Here is a 16,216-nt window from a genome sequence, read left to right as displayed (position 1 = left end):
CTAATTGCATCAAAGTTAAGATCTTTGTAATGGTTTAACTTAAAGAGTTGCAGAGAGTTTATGGAAATGGACAAAAGAGTAAATTTTTTTGCACGTTTCAAGAGTTCACAAGTATATAACCCTATAATGGTTTAGAAATAGAATCCTTTGAGAGAAGAGAATTTATCAAGGATCTCTGCTTCACGTTTAAGAGCATTGTCTTTCTTCATTTCCCAATCAGGTTTCTTCAAGTTAGCTGCTTGAACTTCTTGTACCACTTTAGGTATTGAGTTTGCAACCATCTTCTGGCCAAAGCTTAGATCAACCTTCTCTTTCTCCTTATTACCGTTGCATCGGGTCAGCTCTGTCCGTTTAGCTTGAAGCTGCGTGATTTGCTCGTCGATTTCACGGATTGTCTCGGTGTTTGTATCGACTTCTGTTTGGATATTTCCTAGCTTCTCCTTTAGGTCGCTGTATTCGTACTTGAGTGATGCGACTTTGCCTTTGTTAAGCTCGAGAGCCGAGAAGAACCTGTTTGCATCTTGTATCACGCTTTTGTTCTCCTGAAAAACATCGCTGAAAGTAGGAATCTCTTCGATAAGCTTCAACCTTACTATTTCTTCAGCTGAAAGGATTGGATCTTTCTTGAGTTTAGTGGCCAAGCTTGCTATCTCCACAGCTTCATTAGACATGAACAAGGAAAATAAATCTTTTTCAAGAAGCGATGAAAGCTTCATTCGAGCTTCTGCCCATTCATGTTGTTTCACTGGAGAGCTCTCACTAACGGGAAGAGATGATGAAGACTCCTGTCCCGCTTCTGAAGGCTGTTGCTGAAGAAGGTTATCTAGAGAGTTGAGATAACTGTCAAACTCTTCAGGGTTTATATCCACAGGAGCGTGAGAGACTGCAAGGACACCGTTTATGGGAGAAACATAGATATGAGGAACCGATTTTTCTACTTCTTCCTCTGCAGAGTTACCTCTGCGTTTCTTCATTCTCTTACCGTTCTTCTTTGCATCTTCGTCCAAGTCAACCACATCGCCTTGTTGCTGTCTTGTGGAGCGTCTCGAGGAGGATTGCCGAGCTGAATTCTGTTTGGTGGCTGCAGAAGTTGTTGTAACTCTCTTTTTACTGGGTGTTGCTTTAGTTTTTCCTGCAACAGGTTCATAACTCTGTGCCTGCTTCACCAGTTTTCTCTTCCTCTGGCTGTAACGTGAAGTTGTTCCTTCTTTTTCACCATCCTCAGCAATCTCATCTTGTTTCTCTCCTTCTTTGGATGTCTCTTCAAACAAAGACGCATCATCAACTGCACACATAGAAAAGAAAAGGGAACATCATTCATGTGTTCATGGCTGATGCAAAAGAAGAAGAGAGCATTAATATATACCTCTATTAGTGGGCTGAGACAAAGCCGGAATAGACCAAGTAAAAGATGCATAGAATGAATTAACATCCGTATCAGGAAACCTCGTTTCAAGATAACGAGAAAGAGTGTTTTTGCCTGCGAAAAATTTGGGTGCATTCTTTACCCTAAGCCTCTCCGGGAGAATAAGAAACCGATCCTTATGGAACCCGGTGTTATACACTCTCTTCCCAACTCTCCAACTCCAAACATCACCAGGGCTAGGGAAATCCACAGGTGCATATGGCAAACCTTGACCACTAGAAGCCGGCGGAATCGCCGGGTGTTGATTCAAATCAGTTCCTCTGGGAGTCAAGGAGCTTCTGTTACCATTTAACTTCTCATGATCACCATCACCTTCCTCTTTGTCCACCCGGACTGGTTCAGTCTCCTTACTCATTGGAACTGATTCATCATCAAATCTGTGCAAAGTTCATCATAAATGTAACTGAATCAAACAACATGACTTTACTAATTGTTAAAGCCCCCTTAATATGCTTATCTATTCCCAAATTAAACGACATTGATCATATGTCTCAATCTAAAGATATAATCAATGCAGACAGAAACCATATAAAGAAGTGTAAACAAATTGATAAATTATAACGAGTGAATTGAATTTGAATTACCCATGAGGAGTTTGACACATCTCTTCTTCCATATCCATCGAAGCAGACCCAAAAAAAAAAAAACCCTAATTCCTGCGATAGAGAAAGCACCAAAAAAAATACACAAAACAAAGGTGAATTATACAATTTGTAACAATAGCTTTGGAGACAAAACCTAACTACACAAATTAACAAATTAAAAGTTGAATCGAAGAAAACAACAAATAAAGATACGAACTTTAGGGACTCGAGTCGAGAACAGAGTAAGGCCGATCTTAAAGAGCTCAACAACAAGAGAGGAGAAGATTACAAAACTGTTCGATTCATTCGTTTTATATACTACTCTCTTTCAATCAGACGCGAGCGCAAATTACTATTATACCCTTTGATTGATACTTCTTCGCCCAGTGAATATATGAAATTACCATTATGCCATTCGTTGTTTCCTTCTTCTTCACCGGTCTGAAAAGTGTGAAAGCTATGACCTTTCCGATCGCCGGCGTCAGTGATGAGCCTCCTCTCCGCGGACGCACTTGGGTTACTTCTCAAGAACGCAATCTCCACGAGTTCCTTGCGTTTGGGTCGCGTCGCCCACGCGAGAATCGTCAAAACCCTCGATTCACCGCCTCCACCGTTTCTCGCGAACTACCTCATCAGCTTATACTCAAAACTCGACCATCCCGAATCAGCTCGAATCGTTCTCCGTCTCACGCCTGCTCGGAACGTCGTCTCTTGGACCTCGCTTGTCTCTGGACTCGTTAATAACGGTCACTTCTCCACCGCTCTGTTTGAATTCTTCGAAATGCGACGAGAAGGTGTTGTTCCAAATGATTTCACTTTCCCTTGTGCCTTTAAAGCTGTGGGTTCTTTGCGCTTACCCGTAACTGGGAAACAGATTCATGGGCTTGCTGTGAAGTGTGGAAGGATACTTGATGTGTTTGTTGGGTGTAGTGCTTTCGATATGTATTGCAAGACTAGGCTTAGAGATGATGCACGGAAGTTGTTCGACGAAATTCCTGAGAGGAACTGTGAAACTTGGAATGCTTACATAACTAACTCTGTGATTGATGGAAAGCCTAGGGAAGCTATTGAAGCCTTTATAGAGTTTAGAAGGATTGGTGGGCAGCCAAATTCGATTACTTTTTGTGGTTTCCTTAATGCTTGTTCTGATGGGTTACATTTGGATCTAGGAAAGCAGTTGCATGGGCTTGTGTTCCGATTTGGGTTTGATTCAGATGTTTCAGTGTACAATGGGTTGATTGATTTCTATGGGAAGTGTAAACAGATTCTTTGCAGTGAGATTGTCTTTGCTGAAATGGGAGCAAAGAATGCTGTTTCTTGGTGCTCATTGGTTGCTGCTTATGTGCAGAATCATGAGGATGAGAAGGCGTCTCTGTTATATCTACGTTCAAGGAAGGATATTGTTGAGACCTCTGATTATATGATCTCAAGTGCTCTGAGTGCGTGTGCTGGTATGGCAGGTCTTGAGTTGGGAAGATCTATACATGGTCACGCTGTGAAGGCGTGTGTTGAAAGGACTCTCTTTGTTGGGAGTGCCCTCGTTGATATGTATGGAAAATGCGGATGCATAGAAGATTCAGAACATGCGTTTGATGAGATGCCTGAGAAGAACTTAGTGACTCTGAACTCACTGATTGGAGGATATGCTCATCAGGGTCAGGTTGATATGGCATTGGCGTTATTTGAAGAAATGGCACCACGTGGATGCGGTCCGACTCCAAATTATATGACGTTTGTGTCCTTGCTTTCCGCTTGTAGTAGAGCAGGGGCTGTGGAAAATGGTATGTGGATATTTGATTCGATGAAGAGTACTTATGGCATTGAGCCAGGGGCTGAGCATTATTCATGCATCGTGGACATGTTAGGGCGAGCGGGAATGGTAGAACGGGCTTATGAATTCATAAAGAAAATGCCAATTCAACCGACGATTTCAGTCTGGGGTGCTCTTCAGAATGCTTGTCGGATGCATGGTAAGCCACACCTGGGAATACTAGCAGCTGAGAGCCTTTTCAAACTTGATCCTAAAGATTCAGGCAACCACGTTCTGCTTTCCAATACGTTTGCAGCAGCTGGGAGGTAAGTGAATTCTATTGAGAGTTTGGATGTTTCATTAATCTTCCTAGGTTGGAATCATAGTCTAAAGCATTTCAAATAGACTACATAAATAAGAAGCCTGTCTGAGCATTACCAATATTTTACATTGTCTTTGGTTACTTGTAATCTAACTAAATGATCACTGATCAATAATAGGTGGGCGGAAGCGAACACCGTAAGAGAAGAAATGAAAGGCGTAGGGATCAAGAAAGGAGCCGGGTACAGTTGGATCACAGTGAAGAACCAAATCCATGCATTCCAAGCCAAGGAGAGATCCCACATAATGAATAAAGAGATTCAGACAATGCTGACCAAGCTAAGGAATGAAATGGAGGCTTCAGGATACAAGCCCGACTTAAAACTCTCGCTTTATGATCTGGAGGAAGAAGAACAAGCAGCGGAAGTCGCATACCACAGTGAGAAATTGGCTCTAGCATTTGGCTTAGTGACATTACGACAAGGTATTCCCATTCGAATCACCAAGAACCTTAGAATCTGCGGAGATTGCCATAGCTTCTTCAAGTTCGTCTCTGGGAGTGTAAAGAGAGAGATCATTGTAAGAGACAATAACCGGTTTCATCGGTTCACGGATGGATTATGTTCTTGTAGAGATTATTGGTAGATTAGTATCAGTTTATAAAAGGTTAAACATCTATTTATATCTTTGTAACAATATAAAGATAATAAAAATTAAAATCGAATATGATCATCTTCTAGTTTCAAGACTTGGTAAAATCCGCGTTACAAAAACACATTTTTTAAAAGAGTTGGATCCAGCTACGTTATGGAGATTGCATTCACTACGTGACCTCCTCTTAAGTTCATAAAACACAATTTGTTTTGCATGTATAAATAAGCATTACCAAAAGAAAGGTCTTAATCATTCCTCCTTAATCACACATTTACACATTTGATTCTAAAACCTAAACAACCCAAAAAAAATAAAAATGTCGAATTTTCTGAGGAAGAAGCTACACCTCTGCTTCTCCTCCTCCGGTGTTCTCTCACCGTCGATTCCTTCTTCTCCGATCATCGTATCAAACCCCAACGCTCCATCTCATCATCATCATCAAACCCCCTCAATGTTCATCAACAACTTCAACTCTCTATACGATCACCTCTCTGTTTCCTCTCCTCTCCACCGCCGCCACAGTTCCGATAACCCCGCCGGATTGTTCTCATCTACCCGCCGCGACGACGAAGAAGAAAACGACGACACTTCCGCCGCCGTGTCAAAACTATTAACCGGCGGAACAGCGATCATGAAACATATAGATTCACCGGATCCGTACAGAGACTTCGGACGGTCGATGAGAGAGATGGTGGAAGCTAGAGATTTAACGAGAGACGTCGCCGCCGACAGAGAGTACTTGCACGAACTGTTATTCTGTTATCTCTCGTTGAATCCGAAACATACTCACAAATTCATCGTCTCTGCTTTCGCCGATACACTCCTCTGGTTACTTTCTCCGTCTTCGCCGGAGAATTATTTTCTATCCCATTCAAATTAAATAAATTGTAGTTCCTCACTAATTTTAATATTTGGGCCTGTGGGCTTACAAAGGTCCATTGTTGTAACACCTCTTACTATACACATTGCTGTATCTGATCATTACTTCAGAGATATGTGAATTATCCACAAACGAATTAAAAAAAAAAAAAAAAAAAAAAAAAAGTTTCCCAATTTCGAAAAAATGTCACTGACCGCACAATTCTCGCCGCCGGTAACCGGAATAACTAGGAGTCTCCGGGATACGAAATCTTCACCGTCAACTCGCCGTGTGTTTATTCCGATTTACACTGAGATTAGAACTCCGGCGATGAGAAATCTTAAGAAATCGTCGTATTTTGTGGCTAAGGCTATCGAACAGAGACGGGATACAGCTGGATCTGAATCGGAGTCAGAAGCGACACCATCACCGGCGGAAGAGAGTGGAAACGAAGGAGATAAGGCGGTGGAGATTAGTGCTATAGGAGCGGAGATAAAAGCGGCGATGGAGCAGAGGAAAGCAGCGGAGGAAGAGAAAGGGAAGAACGAGTTCTGGAGTGGAGTGGCGGATGAAGTGAAGGAGATCGAGTGGCCTGCGTTTCAGAAAGTTCTGGGAACGACTGGTGTTGTGCTTGGTGTTATCGCTGGTTCTAGCGTCGTTCTTCTCACTGTTAATTTCGTTTTGGCTGAGCTCTCTGATCGTGTGTTCATCGGTAAAGGTGTTCAAGATTTCTTCAGCTGATTATTGTGGAAATTGATAATGGTATCAGATTTGCGTGTACAATTTTAGCAATTGCAATGATAAGATTGAGAAAGGTTGTTGATTTGTGTAGATGAGCATTACCTTCTTCTTCTTCATTGTCCTAATCTTTATACTTAAACCTCTCAAATTCAGAAAGATTCTTATTTCGTGGCTTTGGCTATGTTGGTTTAGTTCTGATCATGAAACATAATGATACTTATGGACAAAGGCTTGTTAATGAAAGTGGTTCACAAAACAAATAGAGGAGTTTCATTTTAAATTTTTTATTGTCACACAAAAGAAGATACAGATGGAAGTAAAGACGCACTGCGACTGCAGATGAAGAGTCTCTCTGTAGGAGAAACTATGAACATCTCTTTTATTTTTGGCGTCTCTTAAGAAGAAATGGAGACTTTTTAAGACTCGAAGGTCATGGATTCCGCTTCTTTCCTTGTTGCATCGAATAGGACTGTCGATAGATACCTCTCCCCGAAACTCGGGAATATCGCCTGTAGAATGTTCAGCAGATTTAGTTTTACATCAGCTTCAGAATGAAAATACTATGGACTTAAAAGTGAAACAGTGGCTTTGCTTGTTTCTTGTTTCTAGGTTTTGTTAGAGCTTTTTAGCTTTGGGGTGATACATAATAATATAACCAAAGAGCTTACCACAAACAGCTTCCCGGCGTTTTCCGGCTTCTTTGCAAGTTTGATTGCTGCAGCTGCTGCTGCACCAGATGATATTCCCACCTACAATTTTTAGCTTTTGTTGTTAGACAACCGTTTTTAATATGAAAGGAGAATCTGCTGCTAACCCGATACCATATGAACAACTGATCCTAGTGAAAGCCACATTTGTTTCTAGGTTTTGAATCTTAATGGTCTCAACTTATCTAAGTAAAGATCAAGGGACAAAAAGGAATTTGTAGCATCGCACAGAATTGTGATCAAGGTAAAGCTCATTCATTGTGAAATGTGAAATACTTACAAGAAGACCTTCCTTAAGAGCAAGTTGTCTTGCCATGTCGATGGATTCATCACTTGAAACCTATAGAAAGCAAAGGTGGAGGGAGGCAAGTCAGAAATGTAGCTCTCTCAAATCCAATGTGTTTTGTTATTAGTGAAATAAAATTGGAAAGATGTCTTACCTGAACAACTTCATCAATAATATCAACATTCAATACACTTGGTATAAAGCCAGCTCCTATCCCTTGAATTTTGTGAGGGCCTTAATCATGTTCAGCAAACAACAGGTGTTAGTCAACTCCAAGATACAAACAATGAAACATTGAGGCAGACCGAAAAACGAGTAACATGCATGATTAGAGTTGAAAACGGAGTGGAGGAACCAAAATCACCTGGCTTCCCACCGGATAGAATAGCACTTTCAACTGGCTCAACTCCATACAGCTGACAGAAGAGGAAACAAAATGAAAAACCGTGCAAAGACACACCACTTAGATGACAAGGCCAATTGTATCAGAGGATGGAACTCTCACCTTTACGTTTGCATTCTGTTCTTTAAGATACTTCCCAGCACCTGTAATGGTACCACCGGTACCAATCCCAGACACAAAGCCATCGATCTTTCCATCAGTGCCTTTCCATATTTCAGGTCCAGTAGTCTCATAGTGAATCTGCATTGGAGAGTAAAAGTTCATCAACTTAAAAGTTCAAAAACAGTCAAACCAGACAGAACTACTAATGAATTAAGTATTGTACCTTTGGGTTGGCAGGGTTCTCGAACTGTTGGAGGATGTAACCATTTGGTGTTTTGGCCAAAATTTCTTCCGCCTTTGCAATAGCTCCTTTCATGCCCTTAGCTGGGTCAGTCAAAACCAACTCAACTCCAAAAGCTAAGAGAATGATTCTTCTCTCGATACTCATTGAAGCTGGCATTGTAATAATAAGCTTGTAGCCCTTGGCAGCAGCTGTAAATGCTAATCCAACACCGGTGTTTCCACTTGTTGGCTCAATCAGCACACTCTACAGAACAAACTAAAAAGTTAAAAACAATCGAAAACCAAAAAAAAAACCTCAACATAAAATAGTGGGTTTGGAGAATTAACCTCTCCTGGTTTGATAAGACCCTGTTTCTCCGCATCAGAAATCATGCTAAAACCAATCCTGCAAGAAGAAACAAGGTTTACACAAAAACCGAAACGAGGAAACATAGCATAGTTCAGTACTAAAAGAAGAAACCTGTCTTTGACGCTTGAGCAAGGTTCCATCATCTCAAGCTTAGCAGCAACACGACCAACACATCCTTCAGCCACTTTGTTCAAATACACCAATGGAGTGTTCCCAATCAACTGAAGAAAAAAGTAAAACAGAATCAGTCAAATACATGAACATGGAACAAAAACGCAACTCCTTCGAATCTGAAGAGTGAAGATGAAGAAGAACTTACTTCAGTCACATCTTTAGCAATTCTACACGCCATGATTCAAGCAAGCTTCACTGCTTAATTCACAAAAGAGAAAAGACCAAAAAGGAATAAATCATCCGAATCAATTAACAAAAACACCAGATGTATAAACACCAATCCAGTTTGTTCAATACTCAAATCACTAGATTCTCAACAACGGAGTAAGCTTAATCCGATACAATTAGCCGATCAAAACAAAAATATAAATCGAAATCGGTAGAGGTGTATATAAGCAAGCAAATCGAAAAGTATGGGACGAAGAAGACGATGATGATACCTGAGTGTGAAAAAGTCAACAGTTTGACCAGAATCCGTTGTTATGAAGAAAATGGAGAGAATCGTATCGTATCGTATGGACTTGAAAACCTCGAATGGGATGATGATTATGGGTTATGATGAAGACGACTTTTTTTACAGGTGTCATTCACATGTTTCCGATTTTATAAAACGCGGTGGTTGGTCACCAAAATCTTCTTCCCGGTTATTTCCGGTTTTAACTCTCCCACCTGGACATTCGGTTATGTTCTATTTAAATCGGTTCACATTTTTTTAGTTTCGGGTTTTCGGATTCGGTTCAATTTATTTTTTTGTTCGATTCAGTTAGAACAAAATACTATAATAATTTTTTTACTAATATTATAAAACTTAAGTATATTCTAAATATGATTTTCTATATAGCTTTTGCTAGAAAATTTTGCTATGATATTTTAGTATATTTTAAAGAGAAATATCATAAAATAGCATTAAAACAAGTTTTATGGATAACTATAACACACATTCCATAAATTTTCAAAAATAGCATTTGAAACATTAAAATATTTAAAATTAATTTTTAGATTTTTTTTTTTTTTTTTTTATGTTTGGGTTCTCAATTTCACATTTAGGATATAGTTTTGAGGTGTAGGGTTTAGTATTTTGAATTTTGAATTTTATTTTGAAAGATTTATTTTGAAATATAGTTTCATTTTTGGAATTTTAGAGATGTTGTGCTAAATTTGGAAAATAAACTTGTTTTGGTGCTATTTTTGAGAATCTCCCTATTTTAAATATGTTTTGAAATAGCCAGTTTTATTCTGTTTAAATTTATGTTGTCATTCAATCAAAATAGTCATATAATTTATCTTTTTACTTTGAAATGACTATTTATAATTTAACAATCAAAATAGTAATATAAACTATAAAATAGTAGTATAAATTAATTTTATTGAAAACATATATATTCAGTTAGTTAAAAATAACAAAATAGTAGAAAAATATGAAATTGCAATGGTGCTTTTATATATTCATCTTCTTACATGAAAATATATGTATATAGAATCAATTATTAAGATTAATTATTCTAAATTTTAACTTTCTCGTGTGTCAACTCACATGCCGCTTACCTAGTAAAATTAAGAAATATACATCAAGATTGATAAATTTTTTGCAATAAAAAGCAAAATTTTAGTGTCTTTTTATAGGTAAAACATTTAATAATATATTTGATAAAAAAAAAACATTTAATAGTGTATGCCAGAAGGACGACAAAATGCTAGCAACACATCTATGTTGTAATTATGAGGAGTTAACTAGTTCGAGATGTGAAAAAATATTCTATCCCAAACTTTTTTATTCTTTTTGTCAACAACATAATCAGTTCAAAGAACTAATTGGATAGAGAAATTGAATTATAAACTATTTTAGGTAATATTAGTAGTTTAAATCTATCGATCTCATCATTATGTTTTTTTGGTACGAGTAATCATTCGAGACAATTGGTAATATGAATATAATATATAAGTAGTTGAGATAAAAAATATAGATATGTATATAAATTAAATAAATAATATTGATAATCCTACTCCATTAATGGTATCAAATATATATATTTCCTATATTATCATTATTATACTGATATAATTTTATTTGTATATCAAAATTCTAAAATATAATTTGAAATATACGATTTTATTTATAGTTTTATTTTGTACAATCTATGTTTGTAATTCAATCCAAACAGTAATATAACATGTATAATCTCTAATTTGTTCATTTTCTATAGTTTTTCAATCTGATGTGCTAAATTTTTAGTCTCTTACTAATTTCAGTCTGATAAAAAATTGTATACAAAGAAATAAAATCTCTTACTAATTTTTTGGGATCTTTTATAGTAACTAAATAAAAATATTCTCTTACTATTTTTTTTTTTAAATATATATAGCATTTGAATCATGAGCATAATAATTTCTTGGATCATAGATTACGAGAAAAATACAGTCAATGAAATTATTCATTTTTTTTATTTCTCATCATCTCTTCATCAATATTTCCATTAATATAATCAATTTTAGTTTTATATATATGAGAAATTTTACTCTAAAACTTATCAAGTATTTTGTTGTTAGATTTATTAAAATTCGTTTAGTTTTTATTTTTGCATAACCTAATGTTTACCCCATAACTATCTAGATCCATAAAGTAAATACAAATACACCCTGGAATAAGAAATCGATGAATTTACAATGTTCTATTGACCTTGAGTAAAAAAACCAATTCTTTTTCTTTAACACAAAACCAATTTTATTATTAAACAAAAAATCAATTGGTTATTAAGAAAAATATATGTACATATAAAAGTCTGCATATTAGTAAAATATTATAATGAAATTCCTTATATCTGCACCTAATCGATAATTTCCTGATTTCTAAAGCATATCCAACCTTTTTTTTTTTCCTTCAATAATATTATTGATTATTAATTTTTTCGGCAAAATAAAATAATGATTTCTAATTTTTCTTGAAATTTAGAATTTTCTATTTTAAATTGAGCTAAAATTCATAGATCTTTATTTTCGAGTTAAAACCCTTAAAATCCAAATTATATTGGAGGAGGACGAGCTTCGATGAAAATCTTAAATCTCAATGGCTTAATATTTCTGGATTAAGGTTCGGTAAAATACTATTCACGACTGGTATATTCTAAACCATGCATGGGTGAAAAAACGATTTAAGAGGAATTCCGGTTTGATGTGTAGTTCGGTTCGGTTCTTATGCAGACCGCTATCCAGAATAAATCATCAACGTTATCTGAAGTTATCTCCGTAGAGACCACAAATAGTTCATCACTCTCACTCAACGCAAGAACTCTTTTGTCTCTGTCTCTCATGGCGACTCTTCCTCTCTCTCAAACTTCCACAATCTCTCTTTGTAAACCTTATCTCTCCAAACCTTTTTCAATCCCACTCCGTAACGCCACACTCTCAGCAACAACAAATCGCCGGAACTTTCTCAGCTCCGCCGGAAGGATCGTGGCTCGGTCATATAAAGTGGTGGTGGAGCACGACGGCAAAACGACGGAATTGGAGGTTGAACCGGACGAGACGATTCTATCTAAGGCTATTGACTCAGGCCTTGATGTCCCCTACGACTGCAACCTCGGCGTTTGTATGACTTGTCCGGCTAAGCTTGTGACCGGAACGGTGGATCAGAGCGGTGGGATGCTGAGTGATGATGTGGTGGAACGTGGTTACGCGCTTCTATGTGCTTCGTATCCAACTTCTGATTGTCACATTAAGATGATCCCTGAAGAAGAGCTCTTGTCTCTCCAGCTCGCCACTGCCAACGACTAATCAATCCATCTTCTTGATTGAATTCGGTCCTTTTTGGTGTTGTTTTTGTAACGAATCTTTGCTAGAGAGACTTTGAAATCTTGAATTTTCAAACAAGAAAATGGTTTTTTTTTTTTTTTTTAAACATTGCAATTTGGATGGATAAGGGGAAATAAAGTGATGTACATTTGTATCAGACATAACATAATCCATAGTTACAAGTTTTGCCTTTGATTCCTCGAGTCCATTATACGAAATTGCAAAATGAATAGTACAAGTTTAGGCCTAAACGCCTTATCCAAGTAGAGTCTAACAGCATAAGGGACTACTCCATTTATATTGCCAGAGAGAAGGTAGCAAATGAATCAAGGCGAAGACATGTAACAAACAGAGCATTTCTGATTAAAGAGGAATCTATCTTTAAGTACTGAACTAATAGTTTGTTGATTGAAACATTAGGAAAGTAAAGAGATTATATGTATAGTTCAAATTAATAAACACACAAGAGGGTAGAATACTACTAATTCAGAGCCAGAGAGAGTGGGAGTGTTAAGCTACAAATTTCAGGATTGAAAGAAAGAGAGATTACAATAAACGACGTAGAGACAAAACGTAGACACAGAGACACCAAGGGATCAGTGGTTGGTTACTTACCATCTTCTTTTTTTCCTTTGTCATTGTCTAATCAGTAGTAAGCATGCTGAATATGGTGGTGCTGGTGGTGCGGGTGAGGATGGTAAACTGGAGGGGGTGGAGCAGCCACCGTACTGCAGTATGTACCATATGCTACAGGATAACTGATTGGAGAAGCTTGATACGATCCATGAACCACCTCAGGTGAGTATTGGTATGGAGGGCTCCTGTTGTTGTAGATGGTAGGTGGGGATGTGGTGTATGCTGGTACACCATACTGAGGAGAGTGGCTTGGGGATCTGATGAATGTTGGTGGGGGAGGTGGGAAGGAGGAGACATATGCGTTTGTGATACGCCCTGCTTTCGCTGGTGGCATTGGACCGTTGTAGCTTGCTCGGGTTCTCTTGTTGGCGGGAATGGCTGCTGGCTTTCTCTTCTCTGTTTTGGTCTTCTCTAGCTGATCCAACCGTTTCTTGAGATTCTCGGGAGGGAATTCTTCCTCGAGTTTGTATTCTTCTATGCATTTTAAGACTGCTCTGAGTGCTGATTGCTCCTTGCGCGCCACAAGATGCTAGGAAAATATTAACAACTTGTCAGAAGGTTTACACATTTCTAAGAGAGTCCACGGAAGAAACAGTTTACAAAAACCTCTGCAACGGATCCAGAAAAGAAAAAACTTGAAACTGATTTCAGATAAACACAAATGAAGGCAAGTACCGCAGATCGGCCAGGATTGTTAGAATCCTCTGTGATTAAAGCTGTTGCTTTCTTGGCATCCCTCAGATAAGCTTTGAGCAAAGGAACAGGAGGGAACTTGTGTACAAGACCAACTTCAAAAGTGAAGTGAACCGCATCAAGCTGTTGTCCCCTGATGATTAACTCTTCAATCATATCTGTGTAAAACCATAACAACCCAAAACCATCACTCTCCATTGCAGATAATACTCACAAGTTCTCATGAAACAATATCATAAGCTTCCATAAAGTTGAACATTATGTACTAAACAAGAAGTAGCAAAGAAAAGTTACCAGGCATTTGGTCACCCAAACCAACAGAAACAGCAAGCTTAGGCATCTGTTTCCGCCAAGCTGAACCAACCACAAGCTTCCTGTAAAGAGCAAGATCATCCTTCTTCACAATTCCAAAAGTCACAAGATGCTGCAGAAACGTATGAACATCAGGTGTTTTCACATTCTCTATCCCTCCTCTCTCTTCCAAGCTCGCCTTCCACGTCTCAGCAATCTCCTTAGCTTTCTCCTTAACGCTCGGAGTTACAAGCAGCCTCGACTTCCCCATCACTGGATCAACCATAACTGGAATCAAACTCTCCAAAATCACCACACAAGCCCATCCAAAATCATTGCTCACTTTCTCACCACCGCCTCTTTTATCAGCCGGAAAAACCTCAGATACAGCCTCGAGCACTAACTTCGGCGGATCCACACAATCCACCAACGCCGCCGGAATCTGCGACCGGAGATTCTCCAATTCCTTCTTCCTCGCAATCACAAAACCCCAGAATCCTCTCGCGTCCATCTTCAAACAAATCGATTTCAGCGCCGCCGATAGAATCCCTTCGCCGTCGCCGTCGTCAACCTCTCCAGTATCATCATTATTATCATTCGCCGTCGCAGTATCACCACCGTCTCTAGCTTTCTCCAGGGATTCCAACGCGGCTCTAGCTCGTTCCTCGACTTTCCCCGACGCGATCTCGACGCTGTGGTCTATAGTGACCTCACGATGCTTAAGCAACTCAATGGAAGTCTGAGTCTGATTATCTAAAGTTTCAATCATCTGTTTCAGAGCTTCAGATTTCTTCATCAGGCTCTGCTCCATCGAAGTGAAATGTTCAGAGAGCTCTTTCCACAGAAGATTACAGCTCGTCATCAGTGACGCCTGCTTCTGAAACTCAAAGAAACTCGGCTGAGCTGACTCAACCAACTCGCCTGGATCGGGGGACGACTCCATCTCCGGTTAATCGGACGGTGAAGAGACTCAAAACTCAAAAAGTTCGGTTCGATTTTAGCAGAGAAGAAGAGGAATGGTTAAACAAAGTGAAGAAGAAGGGGACTGAGAAAACCTAAAAATAGCAAAAGTAGAAGAATGATGACGTGGATAAGTGAGAAGAGCGACACGTGTTATGGCGTCTGTAACTAATACTATGACAGCCATCTAGAGTGCGTGCGTACTTTAATGACGGCAGCAGCAGTAGCCAGCCACTATACATTCCTGATTGGTTGTTGTTGCTATCGTGAACGGAGGAGAATGCGTAGGATTAGAGGCTTCTGTTGATGATGTGTATGGATGGGTTAGGTCTAGCCGTTTAGGTCTTTGGATTTTCGGTTTGGATTGGTTCGAGTAATTTGGATTTCAAATTTTTAGGGTTGGAATGTTTAAAATCCGATTAGAATTTAAATGTTTTTCGGATTGGACCATAAGTTAAGTTTAGTTTGGATCTTGATTATATTGTAAATCTAACTTATCTAAACTTAGTTAGAGTCATTAGACTCAAATATGTGTATGTATTGCTTGGGTTTAGCTACACATAAATCATATTCTACATACAATCGATCGGGTTTTATTGAGTAAACGAAACCGTGTCAAACCGGGTTTTTGGATCGGTTCGAATTGAATTTTTGGGAGTCGGTTTTTTTCCCTTGCTGGTGACGTTTAGAAAAGGTGTGCTAAACCGGAATTGTTTTGTCGGTTAACGTATCAGTTTAGGTGGAACCAAAAAAAAAAAAAAGGAAAAAAGAGAGGGAGAAAGAAGTAGGGCAGACCCACTGACCACCACATGCGTTGAGTCAGAAGACAGTGAAGCATTGCCGGCATAAATGTATGCAAAATTGTACTTTACGATATTTTTAATCTTGTGTAAAACGTATAATAGTATAGAAGAGAATGTTGTTGTTGGTATTATTATTCCAAGAATTAAATTTGTACGTATGGAGAAGACAACTTGTAAAATGGTGTAATGAAATAGGCATGCGCTTGAAGTTTGTTGGACCCAACTAGTACGTGATGTTTAAGTAATCACACACACAAAAATAAAACCTTTTTACACTAATTATAAGTGTGTTTACATAATAGTACATCATTACATTAGTAGTAATTTGATAACATTTATTATAGAACCAAAAAATTCCGAGCCAAACTCAGTTAGATAACATTTGATAACATTTACATAGTAATCTTTTTATTATAGAACTAAAAAGATTTCATCTCTCATTTTT

At 38.3% G+C, this 16,216-nt stretch overlaps 5 protein-coding genes and 2 pseudogenes across 8 annotated transcripts; 4 read left to right on the top strand and 3 right to left on the bottom strand.

Moving 5' to 3' along the window:
• Nucleotides 1-67: 67 nt before the first annotated feature.
• On the bottom strand, nucleotides 68-2,297 carry LOC104732146 (uncharacterized). Its single transcript, XM_087479060.1, has 4 exons — nucleotides 2,228-2,297; nucleotides 2,011-2,082; nucleotides 1,367-1,803; nucleotides 68-1,285 (listed from the first exon to the last, which is right to left on the bottom strand). Exons 2-4 carry the CDS (start codon nucleotides 2,046-2,048, stop codon nucleotides 132-134), a joined length of 1,629 nt encoding a protein of 542 aa, XP_087335186.1. The 5' UTR covers nucleotides 2,049-2,082; nucleotides 2,228-2,297; the 3' UTR covers nucleotides 68-131.
• LOC104732147 (pentatricopeptide repeat-containing protein At4g14850) lies at nucleotides 2,287-4,813 on the top strand. The gene is made up of 2 exons (XM_010451678.3): nucleotides 2,287-4,086; nucleotides 4,261-4,813. Exons 1-2 carry the CDS (start codon nucleotides 2,498-2,500, stop codon nucleotides 4,724-4,726), a joined length of 2,055 nt encoding a protein of 684 aa, XP_010449980.1. The 5' UTR covers nucleotides 2,287-2,497; the 3' UTR covers nucleotides 4,727-4,813.
• A 238-nt stretch (nucleotides 4,814-5,051) lies between these two features.
• On the top strand, nucleotides 5,052-5,779 carry LOC104732144 (transcription repressor OFP11). The gene has a single exon (XM_010451673.3). It carries the CDS (start codon nucleotides 5,052-5,054, stop codon nucleotides 5,613-5,615), a length of 564 nt encoding a protein of 187 aa, XP_010449975.1. The 3' UTR covers nucleotides 5,616-5,779.
• On the top strand, nucleotides 5,752-6,499 carry LOC104732145 (preprotein translocase subunit SECE1 pseudogene; annotated as a pseudogene). The gene has a single exon (XR_015574896.1). The product of XR_015574896.1 is annotated as a preprotein translocase subunit SECE1 pseudogene (transcript).
• Nucleotides 6,500-6,549: 50 nt separating this feature from the next.
• Nucleotides 6,550-9,251, bottom strand: LOC104732143 (cysteine synthase 1). 2 transcript variants are annotated; one of them, XM_019234163.2, is made up of 11 exons: nucleotides 9,040-9,251; nucleotides 8,745-8,794; nucleotides 8,537-8,646; nucleotides 8,404-8,461; nucleotides 8,057-8,320; nucleotides 7,834-7,971; nucleotides 7,693-7,744; nucleotides 7,483-7,562; nucleotides 7,323-7,382; nucleotides 7,004-7,084; nucleotides 6,550-6,844 (listed from the first exon to the last, which is right to left on the bottom strand). In XM_019234163.2, exons 2-11 carry the CDS (start codon nucleotides 8,775-8,777, stop codon nucleotides 6,752-6,754), a joined length of 969 nt encoding a protein of 322 aa, XP_019089708.1. In that variant the 5' UTR covers nucleotides 8,778-8,794; nucleotides 9,040-9,251; the 3' UTR covers nucleotides 6,550-6,751. The 2 variants fall into 2 exon arrangements, with proteins under 2 accessions (XP_019089708.1, XP_010449974.1); XM_010451672.2 differs by having other exon boundaries at nucleotides 8,745-8,797; nucleotides 9,040-9,190.
• Nucleotides 9,252-11,825: 2,574 nt separating this feature from the next.
• Nucleotides 11,826-12,583, top strand: LOC104732142 (ferredoxin C 1, chloroplastic pseudogene; annotated as a pseudogene). The gene has a single exon (XR_015574895.1). The product of XR_015574895.1 is annotated as a ferredoxin C 1, chloroplastic pseudogene (transcript).
• Nucleotides 12,584-12,744: 161 nt separating this feature from the next.
• Nucleotides 12,745-15,285, bottom strand: LOC104732141 (FRIGIDA-like protein 4b). The gene is made up of 3 exons (XM_010451671.3): nucleotides 14,012-15,285; nucleotides 13,700-13,875; nucleotides 12,745-13,553 (listed from the first exon to the last, which is right to left on the bottom strand). The coding sequence occupies exons 1-3, from the start codon at nucleotides 14,949-14,951 to the stop codon at nucleotides 13,035-13,037; spliced, it is 1,635 nt and encodes a 544-aa protein (XP_010449973.1). The 5' UTR covers nucleotides 14,952-15,285; the 3' UTR covers nucleotides 12,745-13,034.
• Between the last annotated feature and the right edge of the window lie 931 nt (nucleotides 15,286-16,216).

This window comes from Camelina sativa, chromosome 12, assembly GCF_030686135.1.
Source record: "Camelina sativa cultivar CO46 ecotype springtype chromosome 12, ASM3068613v1".
Lineage (NCBI taxonomy): Eukaryota > Viridiplantae > Streptophyta > Magnoliopsida > Brassicales > Brassicaceae > Camelina > Camelina sativa.
The sequence above is the reverse complement of the archived record's forward strand: the minus strand, read 5'-3'. Positions and strand labels throughout refer to the sequence as shown.

What these genes read in the sequence shown, in the direction of transcription:
- LOC104732146 (XM_087479060.1), bottom strand. Translation starts at nt 2,048, where the DNA reads ATGGATATGGAAGAAGAGATGTGTCAAACTCCTCATGG. An exon ending in ATGTGTCAAACTCCTCATGG is followed by an intron (nt 1,804 to 2,010) that starts GTAATTCAAATT and finishes AACTTTGCACAG; the next exon opens with ATTTGATGATGAATCAGTTC. An exon ending in GTCTCAGCCCACTAATAGAG is followed by an intron (nt 1,286 to 1,366) that starts GTATATATTAAT and finishes CTATGTGTGCAG; the next exon opens with TTGATGATGCGTCTTTGTTT.
- LOC104732147 (XM_010451678.3), top strand. Translation starts at nt 2,498, where the DNA reads ATGAGCCTCCTCTCCGCGGACGCACTTGGGTTACTTCTCAAGAACGCA. An exon ending in ACGTTTGCAGCAGCTGGGAG is followed by an intron (nt 4,087 to 4,260) that starts GTAAGTGAATTC and finishes GATCAATAATAG; the next exon opens with GTGGGCGGAAGCGAACACCG.
- LOC104732144 (XM_010451673.3), top strand. Translation starts at nt 5,052, where the DNA reads ATGTCGAATTTTCTGAGGAAGAAGCTACACCTCTGCTTCTCCTCCTCC.
- LOC104732143 (XM_019234163.2), bottom strand. Translation starts at nt 8,777, where the DNA reads ATGGCGTGTAGAATTGCTAAAGATGTGACTGAA. An exon ending in TGCTCAAGCGTCAAAGACAG is followed by an intron (nt 8,462 to 8,536) that starts GTTTCTTCTTTT and finishes TTCTTCTTGCAG; the next exon opens with GATTGGTTTTAGCATGATTT. An exon ending in TCTATCCGGTGGGAAGCCAG is followed by an intron (nt 7,563 to 7,692) that starts GTGATTTTGGTT and finishes AACATGATTAAG; the next exon opens with GCCCTCACAAAATTCAAGGG.
- LOC104732141 (XM_010451671.3), bottom strand. Translation starts at nt 14,951, where the DNA reads ATGGAGTCGTCCCCCGATCCAGGCGAGTTGGTTGAGTCAGCTCAGCCG. An exon ending in TTTGGGTGACCAAATGCCTG is followed by an intron (nt 13,876 to 14,011) that starts GTAACTTTTCTT and finishes GGTTTTACACAG; the next exon opens with ATATGATTGAAGAGTTAATC. An exon ending in ACAATCCTGGCCGATCTGCG is followed by an intron (nt 13,554 to 13,699) that starts GTACTTGCCTTC and finishes ATATTTTCCTAG; the next exon opens with CATCTTGTGGCGCGCAAGGA.